The sequence below is a fragment of the Eptatretus burgeri genome, chromosome 15 (assembly GCF_056783735.1).
Source record: "Eptatretus burgeri isolate ZD-2024b chromosome 15, Ebu_testis_v1, whole genome shotgun sequence".
In the NCBI taxonomy this organism is placed as follows: Eukaryota; Metazoa; Chordata; class Myxini; order Myxiniformes; family Myxinidae; genus Eptatretus; species Eptatretus burgeri.
The window spans coordinates 25,534,494-25,556,741 of record NC_140975.1 but is presented as its reverse complement, the minus strand read 5'-3'; the positions used below and the strand labels follow the sequence as shown (position 1 = coordinate 25,556,741).

The 22,248-nt window shown below is 45.4% G+C and overlaps 1 protein-coding gene and 1 long non-coding RNA gene across 3 annotated transcripts in view; one reads left to right on the top strand and one right to left on the bottom strand.

Moving 5' to 3' along the window:
* The first annotated feature begins 3,042 nt into the window (after positions 1 to 3,042).
* LOC147011775 (dynein axonemal light chain 1-like) overlaps positions 3,043 to 22,248 on the top strand; it is a 69,287-nt gene continuing 50,081 nt past the window's right edge. Inside the window, exons 1-2 of one of the 2 annotated variants that reach the window (XM_085855844.1) lie at positions 3,043 to 3,140; positions 16,703 to 16,749. In XM_085855844.1, coding sequence (XP_085711970.1) covers positions 3,053 to 3,140; positions 16,703 to 16,749 — 135 coding nt within the window. In that variant the 5' untranslated portion in view covers positions 3,043 to 3,052. Of the gene's footprint in view, positions 3,141 to 3,325; positions 3,447 to 16,702; positions 16,750 to 22,248 lie in introns of those variants that run through there. The other variant, XM_085855845.1, reaches the window with a different exon arrangement.
* LOC147011776 (uncharacterized) lies at positions 8,037 to 8,376 on the bottom strand. The gene is made up of 2 exons (XR_015051782.1): positions 8,205 to 8,376; positions 8,037 to 8,082 (listed from the first exon to the last, which is right to left on the bottom strand). It is a non-coding gene; the product is annotated as an uncharacterized LOC147011776 (long non-coding RNA).

Sequence of the window (22,248 nt, the reverse complement as noted above, 5' to 3'; positions counted from 1 at the left end):
TGGCTGGTTCATGGTTTCAGCGCCCACAAGCTCATCGCTGGACTTGGTATTCCAACGCTGGCGGTGTGGCAAAGGAGATTGACCATGTCCTCATTGATGGTCGTTGGAGGATGATCCAGAACTGCAGGGTCTACCGGAGTGCTCAGTTCCTCAATAATGACCACAGGGTTGTTGTAGCAACTCTAAAGCTGCACCTTAAATCCTGGAGAATGGTACCATCCCAGCCTAGGCTGGATGTTGGCAAGCTCAGGGATGAGAGAGTAGCTGAGGAGTTTGCGAACAGGCTGAGTGGACACTTGGGGGGTCTGGGTGCTTTGGGGGGTCCTGAAGAGTTGTGGAGCGCCTTCAAGACCACCGTCTTTGATGTTGCCGGTGGATGTCTTGGAGCTCACCGCAGGGCAAAGAAGAATTTTGTCTCTCAAGGGACACTGGATACCATTGACCAGAGTCGTAGGGCCAGGCTGAATGGCAGAGCTGAGCTGTTCAGGGAGCTGAGGCGTAAAACTGTACGTGCACTGAGGGTGGACAAGGAGGCCTATGTGCAAGGAATCTTTGAGGGGGTAGAGCATCACCTGTGGACAGGTGATTCTCGTCCCGCTTACAGGGGAATTCGCGCATTGCGTTCATCCAAGCCCATCCCTCGGAGCACTGCAGTTCGAGCAGAGAGTGGTAGGCTCTTGACAGAGGAGTCTGAAGTGAAGGCCCGCTGGGCCGGTTACTTTGAGCGGTTGTACCAGGCTGATCCCCAAACTGTCGAGTTGGACGTCAAGGGTGTTACAATCCCTGTTGCTGACCCTCCAATCAACTGTGGTCCACCTTCGCTTGTGGAAACACGGGCTGCGGTGAACCAGTTGAAACGGGGCAAAGCTCCAGGGATCTGTGGCATCCATGCTGAACTTCTCAAGGCTGGTGGAAATGCTGCACTCGTGTCGTTGCATGCAGTTTTGTGCTCTGCCTGGAACACAGGCATCATCCCAACTGACTGGAAGAGGGGCCTTGTTGTCCCTCTCTGGAAAGGGAAGGGTGATCGCCAAGACTGCAACAACTACCGAGGGGTGACGCTGCTCTCAGTGCCGGGCAAGGTCTTTGCTCGGATAATTCTTGATAGGGTTCGCCACCATCTGCTTGAGCACCAGCGTCCAGAGTCAGTCATCCAGTCAGGCTTTACACCAAAGAGGTTAACGATTGACCGTATCCTTGCCCTTCGTGTCCTCACAGAACGCAGACGAGAGTTTCGGCAGGGGCTGCTTGCAGCCTATGTTGATCTCTGTAAAGCGTTAGATTCAGTGAATTGGGATGTCCTCTGGAGGATTCTTGGTCTTCGTGGGGTGCCACCAAAACTGATCGATCTGATGTCTGAACTCTACTCTGGTACTGAGAGTGCTGTGAAGTGTGGTGGTACCATCTGACTTATTTCCAGTTGTTACTGGAGTTCATCAGGGGTGTGTACTGGCCCCCACACTTTTCAGCACTTGTATGGACTGGATTTTAGGGAGGATGTCGGAGAGATCAAGTTGCGGTGCATCGTTTGGGAATGTCAAGATCTCGGACCTTCATTTTGCAGATGATGCAGTCATCTTTGCGGAGACTTTAGACATCCTTTTGGGGGCCCTCGAGGTGCTGAATGAGGAGTCGGAGCCGCTGGGATTACGGGTTTCTTGGGTCAAAACTAAGATCCAGGCTTTCGGTGACATCTTGGATGCTGCTGTCCTGTCTGTGTCTGTTTGTGGTGAGGATGTTGAGGTCGTGGAGAGATTCACTTACCTTGGCAGTGATATTCATGTCTCTGCTGGCTGCGAGTCAGAGGTCAATAGACGTCTGGGTCGGGCCTGGGGAGTCATGGATTCACTGGATCATGGGGTGTGGCGCTGCCGGTACCTGTACGGGAGGACGAAAGTCCGAGTCTTCAGGTCCTTGGTACTTCCAGTCTTGCTCTATGGATGCGAGACTTGGACTCTGACCAAGGATCTGAGACGGAGACTTAATTCCTTTGGTACCAGGTCTCTTCGGAGAATCCTTGGCTATCGCTGGTCGGATTTTGTGTCCAACGAGCGGTTGCTGAGAAAGACTTGGATGAGATTTGTTACCTGCATAGTCCGTGAGCGTTAGTTGCGGCTGTATGGACATGTGGCTCGTTTTCCTGACGCTGATCCTGCTCACCAGATTCTCTCAGCGAGGGAGTCTCATGAGTGGAGGAGGCCAGTGGGCCGACCACGTGCCTCGTGGTTGCAGCAGGTTGACCATCATCTCAAGGAGATGGGGATGGGCCTGGCATCTGCCTGCGGGATGGCCAGACGGAGGCCCCTGGAGTACCGGCAGAAAGTGGACGCAGCGACGTGCTGTTCTGGCACATGCTCCCATACCTGACCTGAAGAAGAAGAAGGACAAATGTGTCCAAGAGCCGTGTCCTTAAGGTTTTGTCTCAGAAGAAGAGGAAGAGGAAGAGAAGAGGAAGAGGAAGAGGAAGAGGAAGAGGAAGAGGAAGAGGAAGAGGAAGAGGAAGAGGAAGAGGAAGAAGCAGGAGGAGGAGGAGGACAACGTGACGCAGCTAAAAATTGAAATTAAAAACCACGTTCAATTATTTGTTTATTACTGAAAAATCAATATGATCACATTAAAAAAAAAAGATTCTGATTATGTGGACCTTAAAGACAATATGAAGAGGGACACAACTCCGGACGCTTTGCGTCTCAAAATCCAGTCAGAAATATTCACTGCAAATTAACCTTTAATAAATTACAAAAACGAGGTGATGTATAATAATCGTACATTAATGCAGTAAGCGGGTTTATGTAATTGAAATCACTAAAATACATCCGAGAAACATCTCATATATATATATATATTTATTCATTCTAGAATCCTTTTTGAACTGGGAGCTTTCAAACGTTTGCCACCTGAGGTGTATTTAGTTACCAAGCAGCTAGGCTAGCGCTTGCCAATCCCGCCGTTCCTTATAAACCGTTTCGTTGGAGTGCTTGCTCGAGTGCTTAAGACCCTTGGCGAGCGCTCAACAAGCTGATTGGTAATGGAACACACCCCTGTAGTGATCATGTTAAAACATGTTGGGATTGGTACTCGGGCACACCACTGCGAAGCCAAGAGAAAAGGGCTCGAGGTTCTGAAGGAAGTGGAAAATGGTACCGCGGTGTATAATGGTTGTTTCATGGACATGGCTGGTTTTTTCCTTCTTCAGTATTTTGTTTTGAGAGTTTTACTCAATTATTGAAACCTACATGAAGATTAGATAAAGCCGATCGACATTGGTTAATGCATAAAGGATTTTATGAAGAAGTAAATGAAAATAATATGTGGCTTTACTTCTGCGAATTGTAAGCTGTTAGTCGCCATAGCAACCGCTTGAAGCAATGGTACGTATGATAATGTCGAGAGAAGTAAGAAGAAATTGAATAAGTTAGTCGCCCTAGCAACCGCTTGAAGCAATGGTATGTATGATAATGTCGACAGAAGTAAGAAGAAATTGAATTTTGCAACATATGTATTTTTGGGTCGTCTTTATGTTTGACACTTTGAGACAATCATTATATTTTACAAGGGAGGATACATTTTAACTTTTTATTTTTACTCTGAAGGGTGAAGTTAATTGCTGCGTGACGAAATAATTATATAAACGTTAAATACGAGGCTGCACACACACACACACACACACACACACACACACACACACACACACACACACACACACACACACACACACACACACACACACACACACACACACACACACACACACGAATGCAGGTAATTTGGTCACAGGAAATTTGGTCATGGGAAACTTGGTCACGGTAAAACGGTCACGAGGTAATTTGGTCACAGTAATTCGGTCATGGTAAAACGGTCACGAGGTAATTTGGTCACAGTAATTCGGTCACGGTAAAACGGTCACAAGGTAATTCGGTCACAGTAATTCGGTCATGGTAAAACGGTCACAAGGTAATTCGGTCACGGTAATTCTGTCACGGTAATTCGGTCACAAGGTAATATGATTATTGTTGTAGTAATCAACAATAAACCTTTTTGATCGGCTTTATTCTCACAAAACCCATACGCATATCTACAACAACATAAATATACATACGGTAAGAATAACAAAATACAATAACTTGTACACATAATACTGAAGGCAAACTCCATACTCTAATCCCAATTACATTCCTAATACAGTATACTACATACCATTACTGTTCCAGCACGACCCTCCACGGAGCACGCGGCATACGAGTCATCACCAGCCACCGAGTCATCACTAGCCACCGACCCCCATACACAGTGCTGCCACATCCGCCCAATCTCCGTTGCCGCCAATCACAGTACGGCACTTCATTATCACAACATTCACCCCCTTCCGAGAAATATATCTCTATAAATCTAGTCTAATAGGAGGACGAATGGTGCGACCGGATCTTCTTGGCACTGGAGGGTTATCCACAGCATCTGATTGCTGTGGAGTTGCAGGAACCATATCAGGAACGAGATCACCCCCCTCTGAGCAAGGTACGTCTTGGGGACTACCCTGGGGAATTACATTTTCTTCAGAAGCCTGAGGTAGAATTTGGGGTTCACTCTTGGATGGGGTTCCAATTGGGGCTAAGTGTCTAACAGAGACCGTAGTTTCCCTGCCATCCGGGTAGCGAATATGGGCATAGTGGGGTCCTGCTTGGAGGAGGTCGACTTCATCCACAAGGGGATCAGTTTTATTCGTGCGTACGTGACGCTTCAGCAGGACTGGCCCAGGATTGCAGAGCCAAGTAGGCACCGAGGCTCCCGAGGAAGAACGACGAGAATAGTTCAGAAGTCTTTCATGAGGGGTAGCATTGGTTGCTGTGGACAACAGTGAACGAATTGAGTGGAGAGCATCAGGCAGAACAGTCTGCCAGCATTTGATGGGTAGATTACGGGATTTTAGAGCCGTTGTGATTGCCTTCCAAATGGTACCATTGAACCTCTCCACTTGGCCATTCCCTTGAGGATTATAGCTAGTAGTTCTGCTACCAGCGATCCCCCTACTGGCAAGGAAGTCTTGTAATTCCTTGCTCATGAAGGAGGGTCCCCGGTCCGAATGAATGTAAGCCGGCATTCCGAAAATAGCGAACAGCTGACAGAGGCACTTGATAACCGTGGAAGTGGTCATGTCGGCACAAGGAAATACAAAAGGAAACCGTGAATATTCGTCCACAATGTTAAGAAAATACTGGTTCTTATCTGTACTCGGAAGAGGCCCCTTGAAATCTATATTGAGACGCTCAAATGGCTGAGTAGCTTTTATGAGTCGAGTCTTATCTGGTTGGTGAAACTTGGGCTTGCATTCTGCGCATATTCTACAAGATCCAACAACCTGCCGGACATCCTCCACAGAATATGGCATATTCTTAGATTTCACAAAATGGTATAAGCGGGTAACCCCTGGGTGGCACAAGGCTTCGTGGAGGTTAAACAGTGAATGTCGATCGTGGCATGCCATCCCACAATAAGACCTGGAGAATGTATCAGAGGGAATGTTTTCTCGACCAGGACGATACACAATATCAAAATCATAGCAAGATAATTCCATCCTCCAACGCATGAACTTATCATTCTTTATCTTATTTTTATGCTGCTTATCAAACATATAGCTCACTGATCGTTGATCTGTCTTTATCGTAAAATGTCTGCCTGTCAAATACTGTCTCCAGTGGCGAACTGTTTCAATAATAGCCTGGGCCTCCTTCTCAATAGAAGCATGACGACATTCGGGTCCCTGAAGGGTTCGGGAAAAGAAGGCTACCGGACGTCTTGCCTGGGTGAGGACTGCAGCAATTGCTACATCCGAAGCATCGGTCTCAACTTCGAAGGGTATGGATTCGTCAATCGCCCTCACCACTGAACCTTCAATGTCTTGCTTAAGAAGATGGAAAGCTGCTTCTGCTTCCCTTGTCATGGGAAATGTAGTAGTGGCACACAGTGGGCGGATCTTGCTTGAGTAGTCATATATCCACTGTGAATAATAGGCAAAGAAGCCAAGGATGCGTCGGAGCGATTTCATGTCCCGAGGCACAGGCAAATCCTGTAAGGGTCGGAGTCGTTCAGGATCCGGGCGCATTTCCCCTCCTTCCACCACATATCCGAGAATACTGAGCCTGTTAGTTGAAAAGATGCATTTGTCTTCATTGTAAGTTATATTCTTTCTCTTCGCAGCCTCAAGAAATTTCGTGAGATTAGCATCATGCTCTTCCTGAGTCATGCCGCAAATAGTAATGTTGTCTAAGTAAGCAAATGTTCCAACCAATTCTTCTTCTTGGATGAATGAATCCACGATACGTTGGAAGCAAGCCACTCCGTTGGTGACGCCAAAGGGAACCCGAGCAAACTGATAAAGGCGTCCACAGGCCTCAAACGCGGTGTATGGCTTATCTTCATTTCTGATGGGGATTTGATGATACGCACTACGGAGGTCAATTGTACTAAAAACACGGTATTGAGCAATCTTGTTAACAGTGTCATCTATACGAGGCAGAGGATACCCGTCAAGAAGTGTAAATTTGTTGATAGTTTCTGAATAGTCCACGGCTAAGCGTTTCTTGTGAGTTTCGTTCTTAACGACAACAACCTGTGCACGCCAAGAGGAGTTACTGGGCTCTATAATACCTTCCTTCAACATCCTTTGAATTTCCTTTTCAATGAATTTACGATCATCGGGAGAGTACCGGCGTGATCGAGCAGCAACAGGATAACAATCAGCTGTCAAGTTGGCAAACAGTTCTGGAGGGTCAACACATAGTGTACTGAGTCCACAGATAACAAGAGGAGGCAAACTACCTCCATATGTCAGTGTAACACTATCATGCAGTCCCTGAAAATCCTGGCCCAAAACTATATCTGAACACAGCTGAGGGAGTATGGACAGACGCACATCTTGGTAGCACCGACCGTTTACTTTGATATTGACTCGACAGAACCCTGATGTCTGAGCGGTGAAGGAAGTAGATGCCATGGAAACATTGCCTTGGGTGTGATGTACACTTAAGGAATGGCACTTAACGAGGTCGGGATGGATAAAACTTTCTGAACTACCACTATCCATAAGGCCATCCAATTCCACTCCATTGAGCGTGACCCTCACAACCGCCTTTGATAACACCCCTGGGGCAGCGGCAGAAGACACAGCCGCTAGCGTTGCCTGATCAGAGGAAGTTGCACAAGCACCAGTAGCTACTGATGAAGTACTACGGCACACCTTAGCAAATGACCCTTTTTCTGGCACTTATGACACACAGCCTCTCGTGCCGGACATTTTACACGTGGGTGTTTTAAAAACCACAAAAGAAACATTTAACACCCGTAGCAGCCATTACAGTTGTGGGTTCCACTTCACCGGTATTCTGATTGGATGAGGCAGCACCCAATGAACGGGAGGGTTGAATAACACAATAAGATTCTGAATTTCTTTGGGCTGAATCAAGAGATCTCGCCTGATCAAACATGGTAGCTAAATCTAAAGTCTTATTCTCTAATAGACGTTGTCTGATCAGTGGTGACTGCAGGCCGCTAATGAAGGCATCCCTGATGGATTCTTCGCAATGTTGAGTTGCTGTTACAGCCCCAAAGTTACACTCTTTACTTAACGTTTTCAGAGTCAGAAGGTATTCATCTAAGGACTCTCCGACCTGCTGGCGGCGAGTTGCAAGACAATGGCGTGCAAACACTTCATTAGTGGGCTTTACGTACTGTGACTGTAAAGTACGGATAGCCTCATCATAAATGGTACACTCTGATATAGTTTCGTATAGTCTTGGTGAGACAAAATTTGTAAGCAGACTCATCTTATCCAGATTATCCTGTGGTAGAGCTCCCAGGAAGTTTTCGAACGTCTTCAACCAGTGTTTCCATTGTTGTGCCGCCGTGGGTGAACTGGGATCCGAATCCAGCCTCTCTGGTCTCAGCAAACGCTCCATTCCAGTGTCGGCCTCAGCGCTCTTCTGGTTCAATCCAACCAGGTAGGTTTTGTGAGAATAAATTATTGTTGTAGTAATCAACAATAAACCTTTTTGATCGGCTTTATTCTCACAAAACCCATACGCATATCTACAACAACATAAATATACATACGGTAAGAATAACAAAATACAATAACTTGTACACATAATACTGAAGGCAAACTCCATACTCTAATCCCAATTACATTCCTAATACAGTATACTACATACCATTACTGTTCCAGCACGACCCTCCACGGAGCACGCGGCATACGAGTCGCATACGAGTCATCACCAGCCACCGAGTCATCACTAGCCACCGACCCCCATACACAGTGCTGCCACATCCGCCCAATCTCCGTTGCCGCCAATCACAGTACGGCACTTCATTATCACAACAGTCACGCTACTATTATTATTATTATTATTATTATTATTATTATTATTATTATTATATTCACTGCATTCAAGGCCAGTAAGGCCCAAGAGCAGTAATAAACATTTTCATTGCATGGCCGGCGAATCTTGTTGGCATAATGACGTATTGACCAAGTTTACTGACGACTATAATGGAATCGGAATTTAAAAGTTGAGAGAGACAGAATCGATTCCATTATAGAAGTCAGTAAACTTGGTCAATAGGTCATTATGCCAACAAGATTCGCCGGCCATGCAATGAAAATGTTTATTACTGCTCTTGGGCCTTGTTTATATTACTGCTCTTGGGCCTTGTTTATTACTGCTCTTGGGCCTTACTAGCCTTAAATGCAGTGAATAAATAATAATAATAATAATAATACCGTGACCAAATTACCGTGACCGAATTACTGTGACCAAATTACCATGATCGAATTACTGTGACCAAATTACCATGACCGAATTACCTCGTGACCGAATTACTGTGACCAAATTACCTCGTGACCGAATTACTGTGACCAAATTACCTTGTGACCGTTTTACCGTGACAAAGTTTCCTGTGACCAAATTACCGTGCCCCACATACACACACATACACACACATACACACACCAGGCCCGTAGCCAGGGCTCAGTATTAAGGGGGGCATATGAACTGGATGGGGGGGCACAATTATTATATTTAATATTTTTGATAACCCGGTATACTATTGTATTCATGCAGCATTGACGCATCTATACTGAGGTTGCCGTCGCATACTAACCAAATTGATCTCAGCTAGATTTAATATGTTCCGATGTTTTTGGTCTAAAATTATTCGAATGCAGGAGAGCCGCAAACAAACTGGCACATTCACAATGCAGATATTCAATGATTAGACAATTGGCACCAATTCAGGTGCACTTATACAAGGTGTTGTGAAGAATTGGCATTAGAAAATTAATATGCCAGAGATACAATGCCTAAACGGGGGAGGTTGGCACCAGAATCAGTGCACTTTGAAATAAGATACAGTAGGCTATGACCTGCGATCATCACGTTAAACTACCAACAGCAAATACGACCAGCCTGAAGATACCACAAAGTCCGCATTTAAAGCAGTCAATTACACAGAGGTAAGGTTATGCACAAAGCACTAGATATGGGATATGCAAAACACCAAACACAACATTTAACTTAAACATTAGAAGTACAAAGCAGCTGACCACGGCAGGTGCTGACCACAACCACACTGCAACCACAACCACACACGCATCACCAGCAGTCACACACACAATCTGAACTCCTCGTATAGTTTTTATACCACTGTACTCGCCGTCAGAAGAGCTGCAGGCGACGTGTCTCGGTGTGGAATCTTCTGAGGACCTTCTCCTTCCATTCATTCAGGCATTTATGTGTGAGGTCTCTCTCGAAGGCCAGCTGTACCAGTTGTGCCTTGCGTGCATGGCGCATGGACCGTCGATGGTCAGTGAAGACATTCCTCAATGTTGAGAATGAGTTTTCACACATGGCAGTGGACGCACCAAATGTTAGTCCAAGTCTCATAGCTGTCACTACACTTGGCATGGCTTCCAGCGTTTTGTGGTATGTTGAGAGGAGTTTTTGTGTTGTCCATCTCTCGTTTGGATGCTTTTCTGTCTGTGAGCAAATAAACTGCTTTGCAACCAAACAATCTGTTTCACTGATGGTTGACTTTGTTATTGTCATGATGTGCTGGAGCAAGTGGGGATCCAAAAACGTGCCATTTTCAGGATTCAAGGCAGCGAGTGAACGGGCGAGTTGTGTGTTACGCTCACTGAAGCGCTGAGTGATCTCGCCAAGCAGTGTCAATTGCGCTGTAAAAAACCCTCTGCAGTTCCGTCTTGTCATTGTCATTGTTTTGTCCTGTAGTCTCCAAAACTACAAACTGTTCCAAGTTCTTATGCATTGTGCATCTCCGTTTTGGTGGTGCAGGTGTTGAAGTGCAACCATCGTTGGCCTTGTTGCACAGATCAGTTAACTCATCCTCAGAGCGGAGTTTCTTCACACACTCTGTAGCACTCGCCACCAGTTCCAACCCCGTTAGCAAGTCCATGTCCTCTGCCTGCAAGAGTCTGTTAGGGCCATCTAACATCAGCAGTTTTTGTACAAAGATAGCAATGAACATGAAGGCAGGCCCAGAGACTTCCCGCAAAAGCCCAATAGCCTCCATCCTCATCTCTGCACCGTAGGCGCGCTCTGCATCAATCTCCGACAGTAAGGATGAGATATCCTTAAAAGATCCTATGATCACAGACACGGTGGCTAAATGTCCCGTCCACCTTTGATCAAGAAGTCGTTTTAACCGCTCACCTTTATACTGTGCAGCAACAGTGGGCTTTCTGAAGAATTTGTACAGGCAACAACAAAGCTCGAGGAAATCAGTGACAGCTTTCTCTGCTGCCAGTGCGTGGACAACTATCAGATGGAGTTGGTGATTTAAGAAGTGCACATAGGGGATTTCTCTTTCCAATATCTCTTGCAACAACTTTTGCAACCCACCGTGCTTCCCAGCCATTACCGAAGCCCCGTCGTACACCTGACTTAATATTTTTGACATGTCAAGTCCTGTTTTTGTCAGCTCTGAAATTATTAGGTCTGTCAATGTTTTTAGATCTCCAGCGTCGGCTGTAGCTATTGTGAGTAGACGCTCTGTTGCTTCATTTGATGCCGATACAAAGCGAATGATGATTGATATGTTCTCACATTCAGTGGGGTCCCTCGTCCCATCCACCTTGATGGTAAACCACGATGTGCCTACTTCTTCCACGATGGCATCCGTCACAACATTACTCAATGTGAAGATCAGTTCATTCTACATTTCTGGACTAGTATAGCTTGCGTTTCATGGGATATGCTTTATTATTTCGGCGAGCTCGGTGTCTTTTTTGAGTGTGTAGTTTAAAAGCGAGAGGACGAGCCCACTGTGCCCGTCTGACATATCTTCAAAATTATCAAGGCTCCCTCTTAAAGGTATCTCATTTTCGGCGAGAAATCCCACAACATCTATAAGAGCAGACACATAGTACCAGTTTCTATTTAGCTGGTCAGCATTGAGGAGTGTGGAAATCTCCTCACCACAATCGATGCGCCTCTCATTCTCCTTCCACATCAAAACACAAGTTAAATGTTCCTTTGAAGTTGCGTGTTTGTGAAACCCCCTGCCTTTCTCAACGGCATGTTTCCAATTCCGGTCGTCTCGCACTGTGAAAGTAGAGTCCACTGGGCCACATGCGGTGTTAAACTTCCTACATGGATAGCAGAATGCTGCATCTGTCTGCACTCTGTATTCCAGCCATTCATTAGTCTGGTACCACGAGGACACAAACGAGCGACTCTTGTTCTGCAACAGATGGCCAGGGTACCGCTGTACAACAACTTGATTCGGTCTCTCACTTCCAAGCTCATCGGGAAGCGGCTTGACGGTCACAGCCGACCTCGAGGCCGCCGCCGAGCGTGGTAACTCGGCTGTCTGCACTGGGGCTACAGCCGCAGGGCTGACGTTGCTGGCTTGACCAGGTTGGCCAGCTTCTGTCGGTATTTCATCGACATGATCGTCTTTTCCTCCTCCTCCAACAACATGTCTTTCATCATCTTCTTCATTTTCGTCGGTTGCATTTTTTCTTTTTCTGAGCGATTTTCGTTTTTCCATCATTCACGTCTTTTTCTCCTGCTGCGAGCTCGTGCTCTGTGATTCGTTCCTCGCGACTCGCGAGATTTGACGGTTGACGGTTTTATTTATTAAATGATCCATCCATCAAAAACAGGTTTTATCTGCATCATTTCAAATGTAAACACGATTGCAAACACACATATTTTTTAATTTTTATTATAAAATTACTTTTGAAAGATGGAGGGTTGACGGGTTGTGAAGATCAGGTGGTGCACGTGCACTTCATCTTTAATAATGTAAATTTATATCTTTTCCTTAATCATATTATGACTATATTACATTTAAACCTAACTTACAACCAATCAGGTAACCTGCTCAATAGGGTCTCCATATCGAATACGCTGATTGGCTATTCCTTAAAACTAAATGATCCACGATATAAAACCACCCACAACATCGACATTCGACACGAGGTCTTGGCTGCTGGCGTTGGTGCTTGGATTATTATCTATTATCTTGTGGTCTTGGCCTGTATTGTCTTGCCAATTACTTTTGGAGATGCGCTGGAAAGCGCACACTTATCTCTTGACTGTTATTCAAAGAAGGATATTATTAAAGAACAGTTTATCCAAGAAGGCCTTCTTATTCACCACACTGAACATCTGGAATAAGGGTTTTAGTTCACACAGGTGAACTCTGAAAAAGCAAGTTCACAGTGGGCGCTCGTCCTTAAACACGAAGTTGTTCACAGGGTGCAACATGGCATAAATGGGTGGCGTACAAGTGGGGGGGGCACCAGATGCGCCATGGGGGGGCATTGCACCCAAATGCCCCCCCTAGCGACGGGCCTGACACACACACATACACATACACACACACACACACACACACACACACACACATACAAACACACATACAAACACACATACACACATATACACACACATACATACACACACACATACACACACACACACACACACATCGTATGGCTTCTGGTTGCATCATTGGTTTGGGACACAGCAATGACACTGATGCAGTGCCCCAATTACCAAGACACTGGAACTGGTACTCATTTCACCAACTTCGGAAGGATGACAGGCTGAGTCAACCCCATCTGGTGTTAATTCAGCAGCAGACAGGACTTGAACTCAGGACCCTAACTAAGATCCCAAGCCAGTCACCCCAACCACGAAGCCAACGCCAGGCTTACAAACAAACTGTAAATGGAATATGAAAGCAAAATTACCTCGCACCTAAGGTGGACAGAGGTTTTGTTTTCAGCCTTGTCTGTCCGTCTGTGAGCGGGATATCTATAAAAGTTATGTACGGATTCGGCCGAAACTTGGTGGACAGATTGGCTGTGTGACAAGGAAGAATCGACTTGATTTTGGTGTGAATATCCTGCAACTGGACCAGATGGCATCAGCTCACAGGTTTTTTTTTCTCTCTGCCTTTTTTTCAATCTATCATATGCCATAGGTCATCTTTCATCTGCTTGGAAGTCAGAAAACATCACAGCATTACATTAAAAGGTACAAAACCCAATCTCCCTTTACTACAGACCAATTAACTTACTTACAATCATCATCAAAGTCAGGGAATCCATAATCGCAGTTGACATAAATCATTCCTTTTCTCCAACAGCCTCATCTCAGATCCTCAATTCGGATTCAGACCTGGTCACTCTACCTTGGACTTGCTGCTTCTACTCTCCCAACAATGGATGGACGCTCTCAATATAGGACATGAGATCAGGGTCGTCTCTCTGGACATATCTCTTGTTGTCGATACAGTCTGGCATTCTGCCTTGCTCTCCAAACTGTCTACCCATAGAATCCAAGGCCAGCACCCCTCTTTGATTACTGACTCACTATACTCTCATTGTCAACATGAGGCTCTCAACAGAACCCTTTCCATCTCCTCTCCCTGTCAAAACTGGAGCACCCCAAGGCAGTGTTCTAGGCTCCATATCATTCCTAATCTTCATCAATGATCTCTCTGACTCCCTTGAAAATCCATTGAATCTCTTTACACCCTCTGCCGTGACATTCCTCATTCTTTAGACAGACAGGCAGCAGCCTATTCCCTCTCTTTCAGACCTTGACAAAATCACAAACTGGTCAAACACTTAGAATATGTCTTTTAACCATGAGAAATCTCTCTCTGTCTCTCCAAAAGAGCCATACAGTAAACCCTCCCATCTACTTTCTCAACAACCATCTCGAAGAAATTCACTCACTCAAACTCTTGAGTCCCACTCTCAGCCACGATCTCTCTTGGGCAAGCCACATTTCAAAGTTGTCCTCCAATGCCAGATGCTGACTGGGCATCCTCCATCGTGCCACATCCTTCCTTGGCACACCTGATCTCCTATGTACCTACAAGGCTTTCATCCACAGCTTTATGGAGTGCTGCTCTCCCCTCTGGTTTGGCTCACCTGCCTCGCATCTTGCTCTGCTTGACGCCGTGGAAACCAAGGCTTTCAAGATCATTGGAATCTCTCGCGATGAAGCCGAGTCTATGGGCCTATTGCTTTGCCATCAGTGACAGATTGCTGATTTCTGTCTTCTTCTACCTCCTTTCTGGTCTTTCACACTGTGCCCTTTCCGCACTTTGTCCTACTCCCCCCTGCCCCAGGTATCTGCAAGATGCACATGGTCCACCAGCAAGCCACTCTGAGTGAAACTGCCAAAATCCAGAACCACTGCTCACCTCTCCCCATTTGTTCCTTTTTTGCCCCACTTCTGGAACAACTTCCACATTCTCTTCAATCTCATTCTTCCTTCCAGGCCTTCAAGCAGCTTCAAGACATTTGTCATCTTGGCTTCCACTACTTCCTCTGGAAGACTGTTCCAATTGTCCATCACTCTATTGCTAAAAAAACAACAAAAAAAAACACTACCTGACATCATCTGCTCTTCTCCTTGAATGACCTCCAGTTGAAGTATGTCTAGCTGGCTTGAAGAAATGACTGGGATCAATCATGATCTGCCCATGATGAATCTGGTGTCCAACATCACCTCTCATCCCTCTGTAGTGGAGGGAGTGTAGACTCAAGATTCTCAGCCTATCTTGTTAGGGAAGCTCCTTGATTTCTGGAACCATTTTAGTGGCCCCCCTTTACACTTTCTCAACTTTATCTGCATCTGTCTTAAATTGGAGGTGCCAAAGGATATTTCCATATTCTAGGAGAGGTCTGACCAATGTTGAGAACAAAAGTAGCAAGGAAGTCCTGTTCAGGTGACTGAACGTCTTACGATACCAAGTAGCTGGTATCCTTTAACAGCTCCTGCAACCTGCTCATGGAATATAAATTCCCTGTCCATGAGAACTCCCAACTCTTTCTCCTGATTGACCTTCTTTACTGAAACCTGATTCATACTGGACTCCTGTTTGAGGCTGTTTCTGCCTATGTGTACCACCTTGCATTTACCTTGGTTAAAGGGAAGTTGCCACATGTCAGACCATCTAGTTAAACAGTCCAAGTCCTTTTGTAGTACTGTATTTCAGTTTTCTGTGTGGTTTCAGCTGGGTTGTACAGCTTTGTGTCATCCGTAAACATCTGAACTTTTCCTTCCACCATGTCAAGGAGATTATTAATAAAGACTGCAAATGATGCAGGACCCATTACACTGCCTTGCAGTATACCATTTGTCATCCTGCACCAGTCAGACATTGCACCATTTACTTTCACTCTCTGCTCTGTTTCTATCAAGAAGGCTCTAATCCATGCATACATTTTCCCTCTAATTCCATATACATACAGCTTCCAGAACAACCTTTCATGGTGGGTGGCTTTCTTAAAGTCAAGACATAGAACATCAACTCAAACTCCTTGATTCAATATTCTTGTCCACTCCTCTATCACCAAAAGGAATTGCATCATCCATGATGCCCCTGGTGTAAATTTCTGCTGGCTGTCAGTTAGACCATTATTGGTTGTCAAATAGTCCATCATCTTGTCCTTTACTATACTTTCCATTAGTTTCCCAGTAGTCAAAGTCAAGCTTATGGGTCAATAGCTTTTTGGGGACCTTCTGCTACCCTTTTTGAAGAGAGGTGTGATATTGCCCCTTTTCCATTATAGAGGCAGTTTCCCTTCTTCATTGGATTTTTTTTGAAAATTAGGGCAAGGGGTTCAGTTATGTCTGAACTGATCTCTCTAAACAATCATGGGTCAAACCCATCTGCACCTTGTGACTTGCTTGCATTCATGTTCTTTATCATCTTCTCAACCTCTTCAGTGATCACTTTCATGTCTTATCGGTGACATTCAAACTCTTGGCTCCGTTTCAAATCTGATATGCAGTTGAAGTTCTCTTGTTTAAATATGGAGCTGAAATATTGATCAAGTGCCTTTGCTTTCTCCTTGTTGGTTTTAATTTGGCTAAACTTCCATTCCCTAGCTCAAGGACTCCAACACTGATCCTAGTTTTATCTTACTGTTGGCATATCACCAAAACCCCTCAGGGTCCGAGTTAAGGTTATGCACCAGTGAGTCCTCATACTCTTCCTTCAAGTTATAATTGACTCATCAACCAACCATCAGGTTGGCAGTTGTTGCATGTTTTAAAACATTTTTTTTTATCCCAGGGAGGTTCTGTGGGTGGTGTGCATTTTGCATAGGTGCCTGCAAATGTCCACTGAAGGTGATGTGATCCATTTGTTGTTCACACAGGGAAAAGTAGAGGCACAAGAGACCACAGTCAAGCAAGCACTAGCCAAGTGGGTGAGTTAAGATGGCTGCTCCTTACTGTGCAACTGCATATCCCATCCAGAAATCCCCTTCCCCCTTCCTCACTTCATCTTGTTACTATGTTCCGTTCAAACTTTGTTGCTTCTGAACAGCAACAGAAAGATTAAATCATATTTCAGAAAGCCTTAAAATAACGCCAACAGTTTAAATGTGAATTTCTGAAACACTTTCAAAAGTTCTACGAATGAAAGATACAATGCCTACAGGAAGTCTACACCCCCTTTTCAAAATTTTCACCTTTTGGTGCCTTATCGCCTGGAATAAGGCTTTTTCAGACTTTCAGACATAACTAGAATATCTTGGTTGGATAAGTGTCCACCCGCTGTGAGTCTGTTGGGATAGGTCTCTACCAACTTTGCACACCTTGATTGGGCAATATTTGCCCATTCTTCTGCACAAAACTGTTCAAACTCAGTCAAGTTGCCTGGGGAGCATTGATGGACAGCAATCTTCAAGTTATGCCACAGATTTTCGATTGGATTTTGGTTGGGGCTCTGACTGGGCCACTCAAGGACATTTATCTTTTTGTTCCTTAACCACTCCACTGTAGCTTTGGATGTGTGCTTCGGGTCATTCTCATGCTGATCGGTGAACTTCCGTCCAAATTTCAGCTTTCTTGCAGAGGGTAGCAGGTTTTCCTCTGGGATTTTTCTGGATTTTGCTCCATCCATTTTCCCTTCAATCCTGACAAGTGCCCCATTGATAAGGAACAAGCCAGGCTGTGGCTGCATACCATATTGAATCCCTTTAACTTTAAAGCCGGTTTTCACTGCACCTGCAGCAGTTAAATAAATTAAATGAATTCATTCAAATTATGACTTTATCCACGAAAGAGTTGCTGTTTAATGTAGAACATCCTGTGAGACCGCAAAATTTAATCGCCTGTGAAATAAACATTGCAGATAATTTTCCACATTGACTGCTCATCTGTTCACGCATCATGTGGTACATCAGTTCACGGTCCGCGCAAACGTTATAAATGTATTTTAAAATGTCCGTTTTTCACCACATTTGCTTTGATTACCGTAGAGCACCTCACAAAACCTTCAAAAATATAGACACAGATCGAGGAGATAGTATGGATAATTAAGCAGTCCCACTGGGGAATAGGGAGCGATGTAAAGCAGTGAATGCATTAAATCATATAGCTCAATAAAGCTGATTAATTTTGAGACATTCCTAAATCTTTTGTTCACTCAATATAATTCTCCAAACAGTAGAAAAAGATAAGTTTAATGCTTTCGAAATTTTACATTTTCTTGTGCATATATGGAGGAGGAAGGAACATAGTCTTGCTTGCTTAAAGTAAATAAGTATATTAGCTTTGTTATAAGACACGTTATTTCTTTAAATTATCAGATTTCATTCCAGATTTCAACAAGTATTTAATCCAGACGATATTCGATCCTCAAAGACAAAATAATATTTCGATGATATACTTTAATTAGTCCATGAGAGTAGATCGTGGAAAATTGCATCATATAATGCATGAAATCGCTCCAAGCTCCTAATTTGAAAACTATTGTACTTACAAAAGTGATATACAGTATACAGCGATTCGTAGCTATGATGAACAGGCATTCGATAATATGAGTGAAGGAGACGCCTTCAGACCTCACAGAGTGAGGTCGCCGAGGATGTGATTGATAAAGGATACAATTAAATAAGGTCGTTAATTATCTTCCAAAGGAGTGTTTTAATTAACCCAAACATCCAATATTCACTCTTGCATTTCCTTGGAGTTCCCATCGTATGCACATAAAGTGTCAGGTTGCTAGATTTTATGGTTTTGGAGTTATGGAGGACATACACACACACACACACACACACACACACACACACACACACACACACACACACACACACACACACACACCCACACACACACACACACACACACACACACACACAGCCATTTATTAGTGTACGAGCAAATCACTGACGGGGGGGGGGTATTAAGGATGGGGCTTGAGAGAGGAGGGAGGGAGGGAGAGAGAGGAAAAGAGGAGAGAGGGAGGGAGAGAGGGAGGGAGAGAGAGAGGAGGCAAGGGGGGGAAGCTGATGGAGAGAAGAGTGAGGAAGGGGGGAGGTGGGGGAGCTATGCCTCACTAAACGTTGTTATACCATGGGAGGGAGGTATGTGAGGAGGGGGTAAGAGAGAGAAAGACAGAGAGGAGTATGAAAAAAAAAAAGAAGAGAGAAAGCTGAGGGGTGGAGGTGGGGTTTGTAAAGAGAATGATATGTTATGCTTAATGACCGAACACACACACAAAAACAAACTCATGTCAGAACAGCTGTACACACGACGACACAACAGAGTTTGTAAAGTAATCCGCTGGCACATCTGCAAAAACTTTGAAGTCTCGTCGAGAGCTTGATGAAATGGGTTTCCATGGCTGAGCAGCCACACACAAACCTAAGAGCACATGAGCATGAGCAATGCCAAGCGTCGGCTGGAGTGGTGTAAAGCTCACCGTCATTGGACTCTGGAGTAGTGGAAATGCATTCTCTGGAGTGATGAAATCACGCTTCACTATCTGGCAGTCCAATGGACAAATTTGGGTTTGGCAGATGCCAGGAGAACATTTCCTGCCTGAATGCATAGTGCCAACTGTAAAGTTTGATGGAGGAGAAATAATGGTCTGGAGCTGTTTTTCATGGTTCAGGTTAGGCTCCTTAGTGCCAATGAAGGGAAATCTTACTGCTACAACATACAATGACATTCAAGTCGATTCTGTGCTTCCAACTTTGTGGCAACAGTTTAGGGAAGGCCCTTTAATGTTTCAGCATGGCAATGGCCCCGTGCACAAAGTGAGGTCCATACAGAAATGGTTTGGCGAGATCAGTGTGGAATAACTTGACTGGCCTGCACAGAGCCCTAACCTCAACCCCATCGAACACCTTTGGGATTAATTGGAACGCCGACTGCGAGCCAGACCTAATCGACCAACATCAGTGCCCAACCTCACGAATGCTCTTGTGGCTGAATGGAAACAAATCCCTGCAGCAATGTTCCAACATCTATTGGAAAGCCTTCCCAGAAGAGTGGAGGCTCTTGTAGCTGTAAAAGGGGGACCAACTCCAATATGAATGTCGATGATTTTGGAATGAGATGTTGGAAAAAAACAGGTGTCCACATACTTTTGGCCATGTAGTGTGTATAGTTGTGGACTCAGATTCGCGGGGGTATGAGGGTAGGGGTACCCCTGGTTTCCCCCAGACTCATCGGGAATCAAGGCCAACACACACGAATAACTTAGTGTCACGGCGGGTCGCTGATCGACCATGAACGCCAATAACTTGACTACGTGACTCAGGGTCCTCCATCTGACAACCGTTTACCGAAGAACACGTGATCTCCTTTCCGGGGAATCGCACCCTCGGCAATTGTGCTGTTGTTATCTTTATTGGATCTTGATTAATGTGGCCAAGCTTTCCGCTAACACCATGCCGGACTGATGTGAGAGCCAATTATTTGGGAAATTATAACCTCCTGACTATTCTACATATGGACATTGCTGGACCAATGGAAGAAAGGACAACCAAGGGCAGATTGGAAATATAACAAGAATAATTTATTTACAATGAGCGACGAGGGTTACGGGAAGGAGGGAAAGGAACTGGAGGGTTTTATTGGCATGAAAGGGGCTACCAGGACAGGAAAAGGGGAAATGCAATGAAAAGAGCAATCAAGATGTTTGTTTACAAAATAAGAAAGTAAATGTACAAGTTGCAGACTTTGCTTAACCTGTGCCTTACCTATGAGATGACAAAGCAAGGTAACCATCAGACCACACACACATCGGGTGGAAAATTGGGAAGGGCAGGGTGGCCTCAGCCTACCGGGATGTACGTCACTGTCACCCTCTCCAGCTTGGTACTGCTCTCCGGAATTGCCCCGACACGGCTCTCCACAACCGATGGTCCACGAGCTCCATCAAGAGCACAAACCAAAGCGTTCAGGACCAGGGAAGAAGTGAGGGCGATGCAGAGTGTCCAGGACCAGGGCAGGAACGAGTGTGACGACCAGGAGAGAGACTTCACTTCATAAACTCTTTTATAAACCAAAGTTTGATCCATGGTTAAAAAGGACTTTTTTTTTAGCGAATCTCACAACTGTGACTTCCATTGCCACCTCTGACCTTATAAATATCTGGGCCCGTGCAGACTAGTGCAGGGAATTGTTAGTTCTGGGAAATATGCAAGGACTCTAGCATATTCTCGATCATCTTCACGGACGATCGACCTTCCTTTTGCGTTCCGGACCCCATCTGGTATGCACGTGAGACCTGCGTAGCCGCCCACGTCGCGTACTTCAGGTTCTCCTTCCTGCTTTTGGTGCCGGTCTTCGGGCTCGACGCCACATGGATGGAAGCCATGTACAGGCCAAAGAGGGCACGCATGTTCGTGCTGTTGAGTCTCAAGGCCTGAGTGAAGTACTTCCACGCGAGCTCCATGTTATCCAACCCTCCCTATGTGTACTTCACCTTGGCGTACTTCTGGCAGTACAAGTGGACTTCACCTCGGCGTACTTCTGGCAGGAGAGAGAGAGAGAGAGAGAGAGAGAGAGAGAGAGAGAGAGAGAGAGAGAGAGAGAGAGAGAGAGAGAGAGAGAGAGAGAGAGAGAGAGAGAGAGAGAGAGAGAGAGAGAGAGAGAGAGAGAGAGAGAGAGAGAGAGAGAGAGAGAGAGAGAGAGAGAGAGAGAGAGAGAGAGAGAGAGAGAGAGAGAGAGAGAGAGAGAGAGAGAGAGAGAGAGAGAGAGAGAGAGAGAGAGAGAGAGAGAGAGAGAGAGAGAGAGAGAGAGAGAGAACGAACTAGGCGCCGAACGTAGCTTTATAGCCCCTGGGACAGGCGGAGCCAATGAGCCACAAGTCAGATCTTCCGAGGCAGCCTGGGACCAGCTATTGGGCCACTTCAGATCCTACGAGCCGGCCCCATGTCAGCCATTGGAGGGTTCCCCGACAGCCCTGTCCATTATGTTGTCCGATGGGATATTTACTCACTTGGTCCTTCCAGCTGTCATCAAAAACAGAGCTCTGTACTTAACATGGGCAATTGCACCTTCTACCCCTACACCCCCGGGACGAATCCCAAACGTGCAACAATGTTCTTGGCACAAAGCCAGGGAATGGGGCAATCATTTCAGGGGGGGCTGGGTCATGTCCTGGTCTGTTTACCAGTCATTTTTGGTGGAGGGGAATGAACGGAGATCAGGGGAACGAAATACAGTACAGGGGGTAGACTGCAATAAATTTCATTACAGGGTAGATGTCTGAACAGACAAACAGACAAACAAGGACTTTGTGGGGCTTTATAAAATAAATGGAAATTTGAGAATTTGGCATGCGTTCCAGAATGCTGGTGTTAGTCACACATGTTGAATGGCAATAAAACACGCACGCCCCATGTGATGACGGCAGTCACGGCACACGTCATCTCACAAGCTGATGTCTCTATTATCCCAGCGG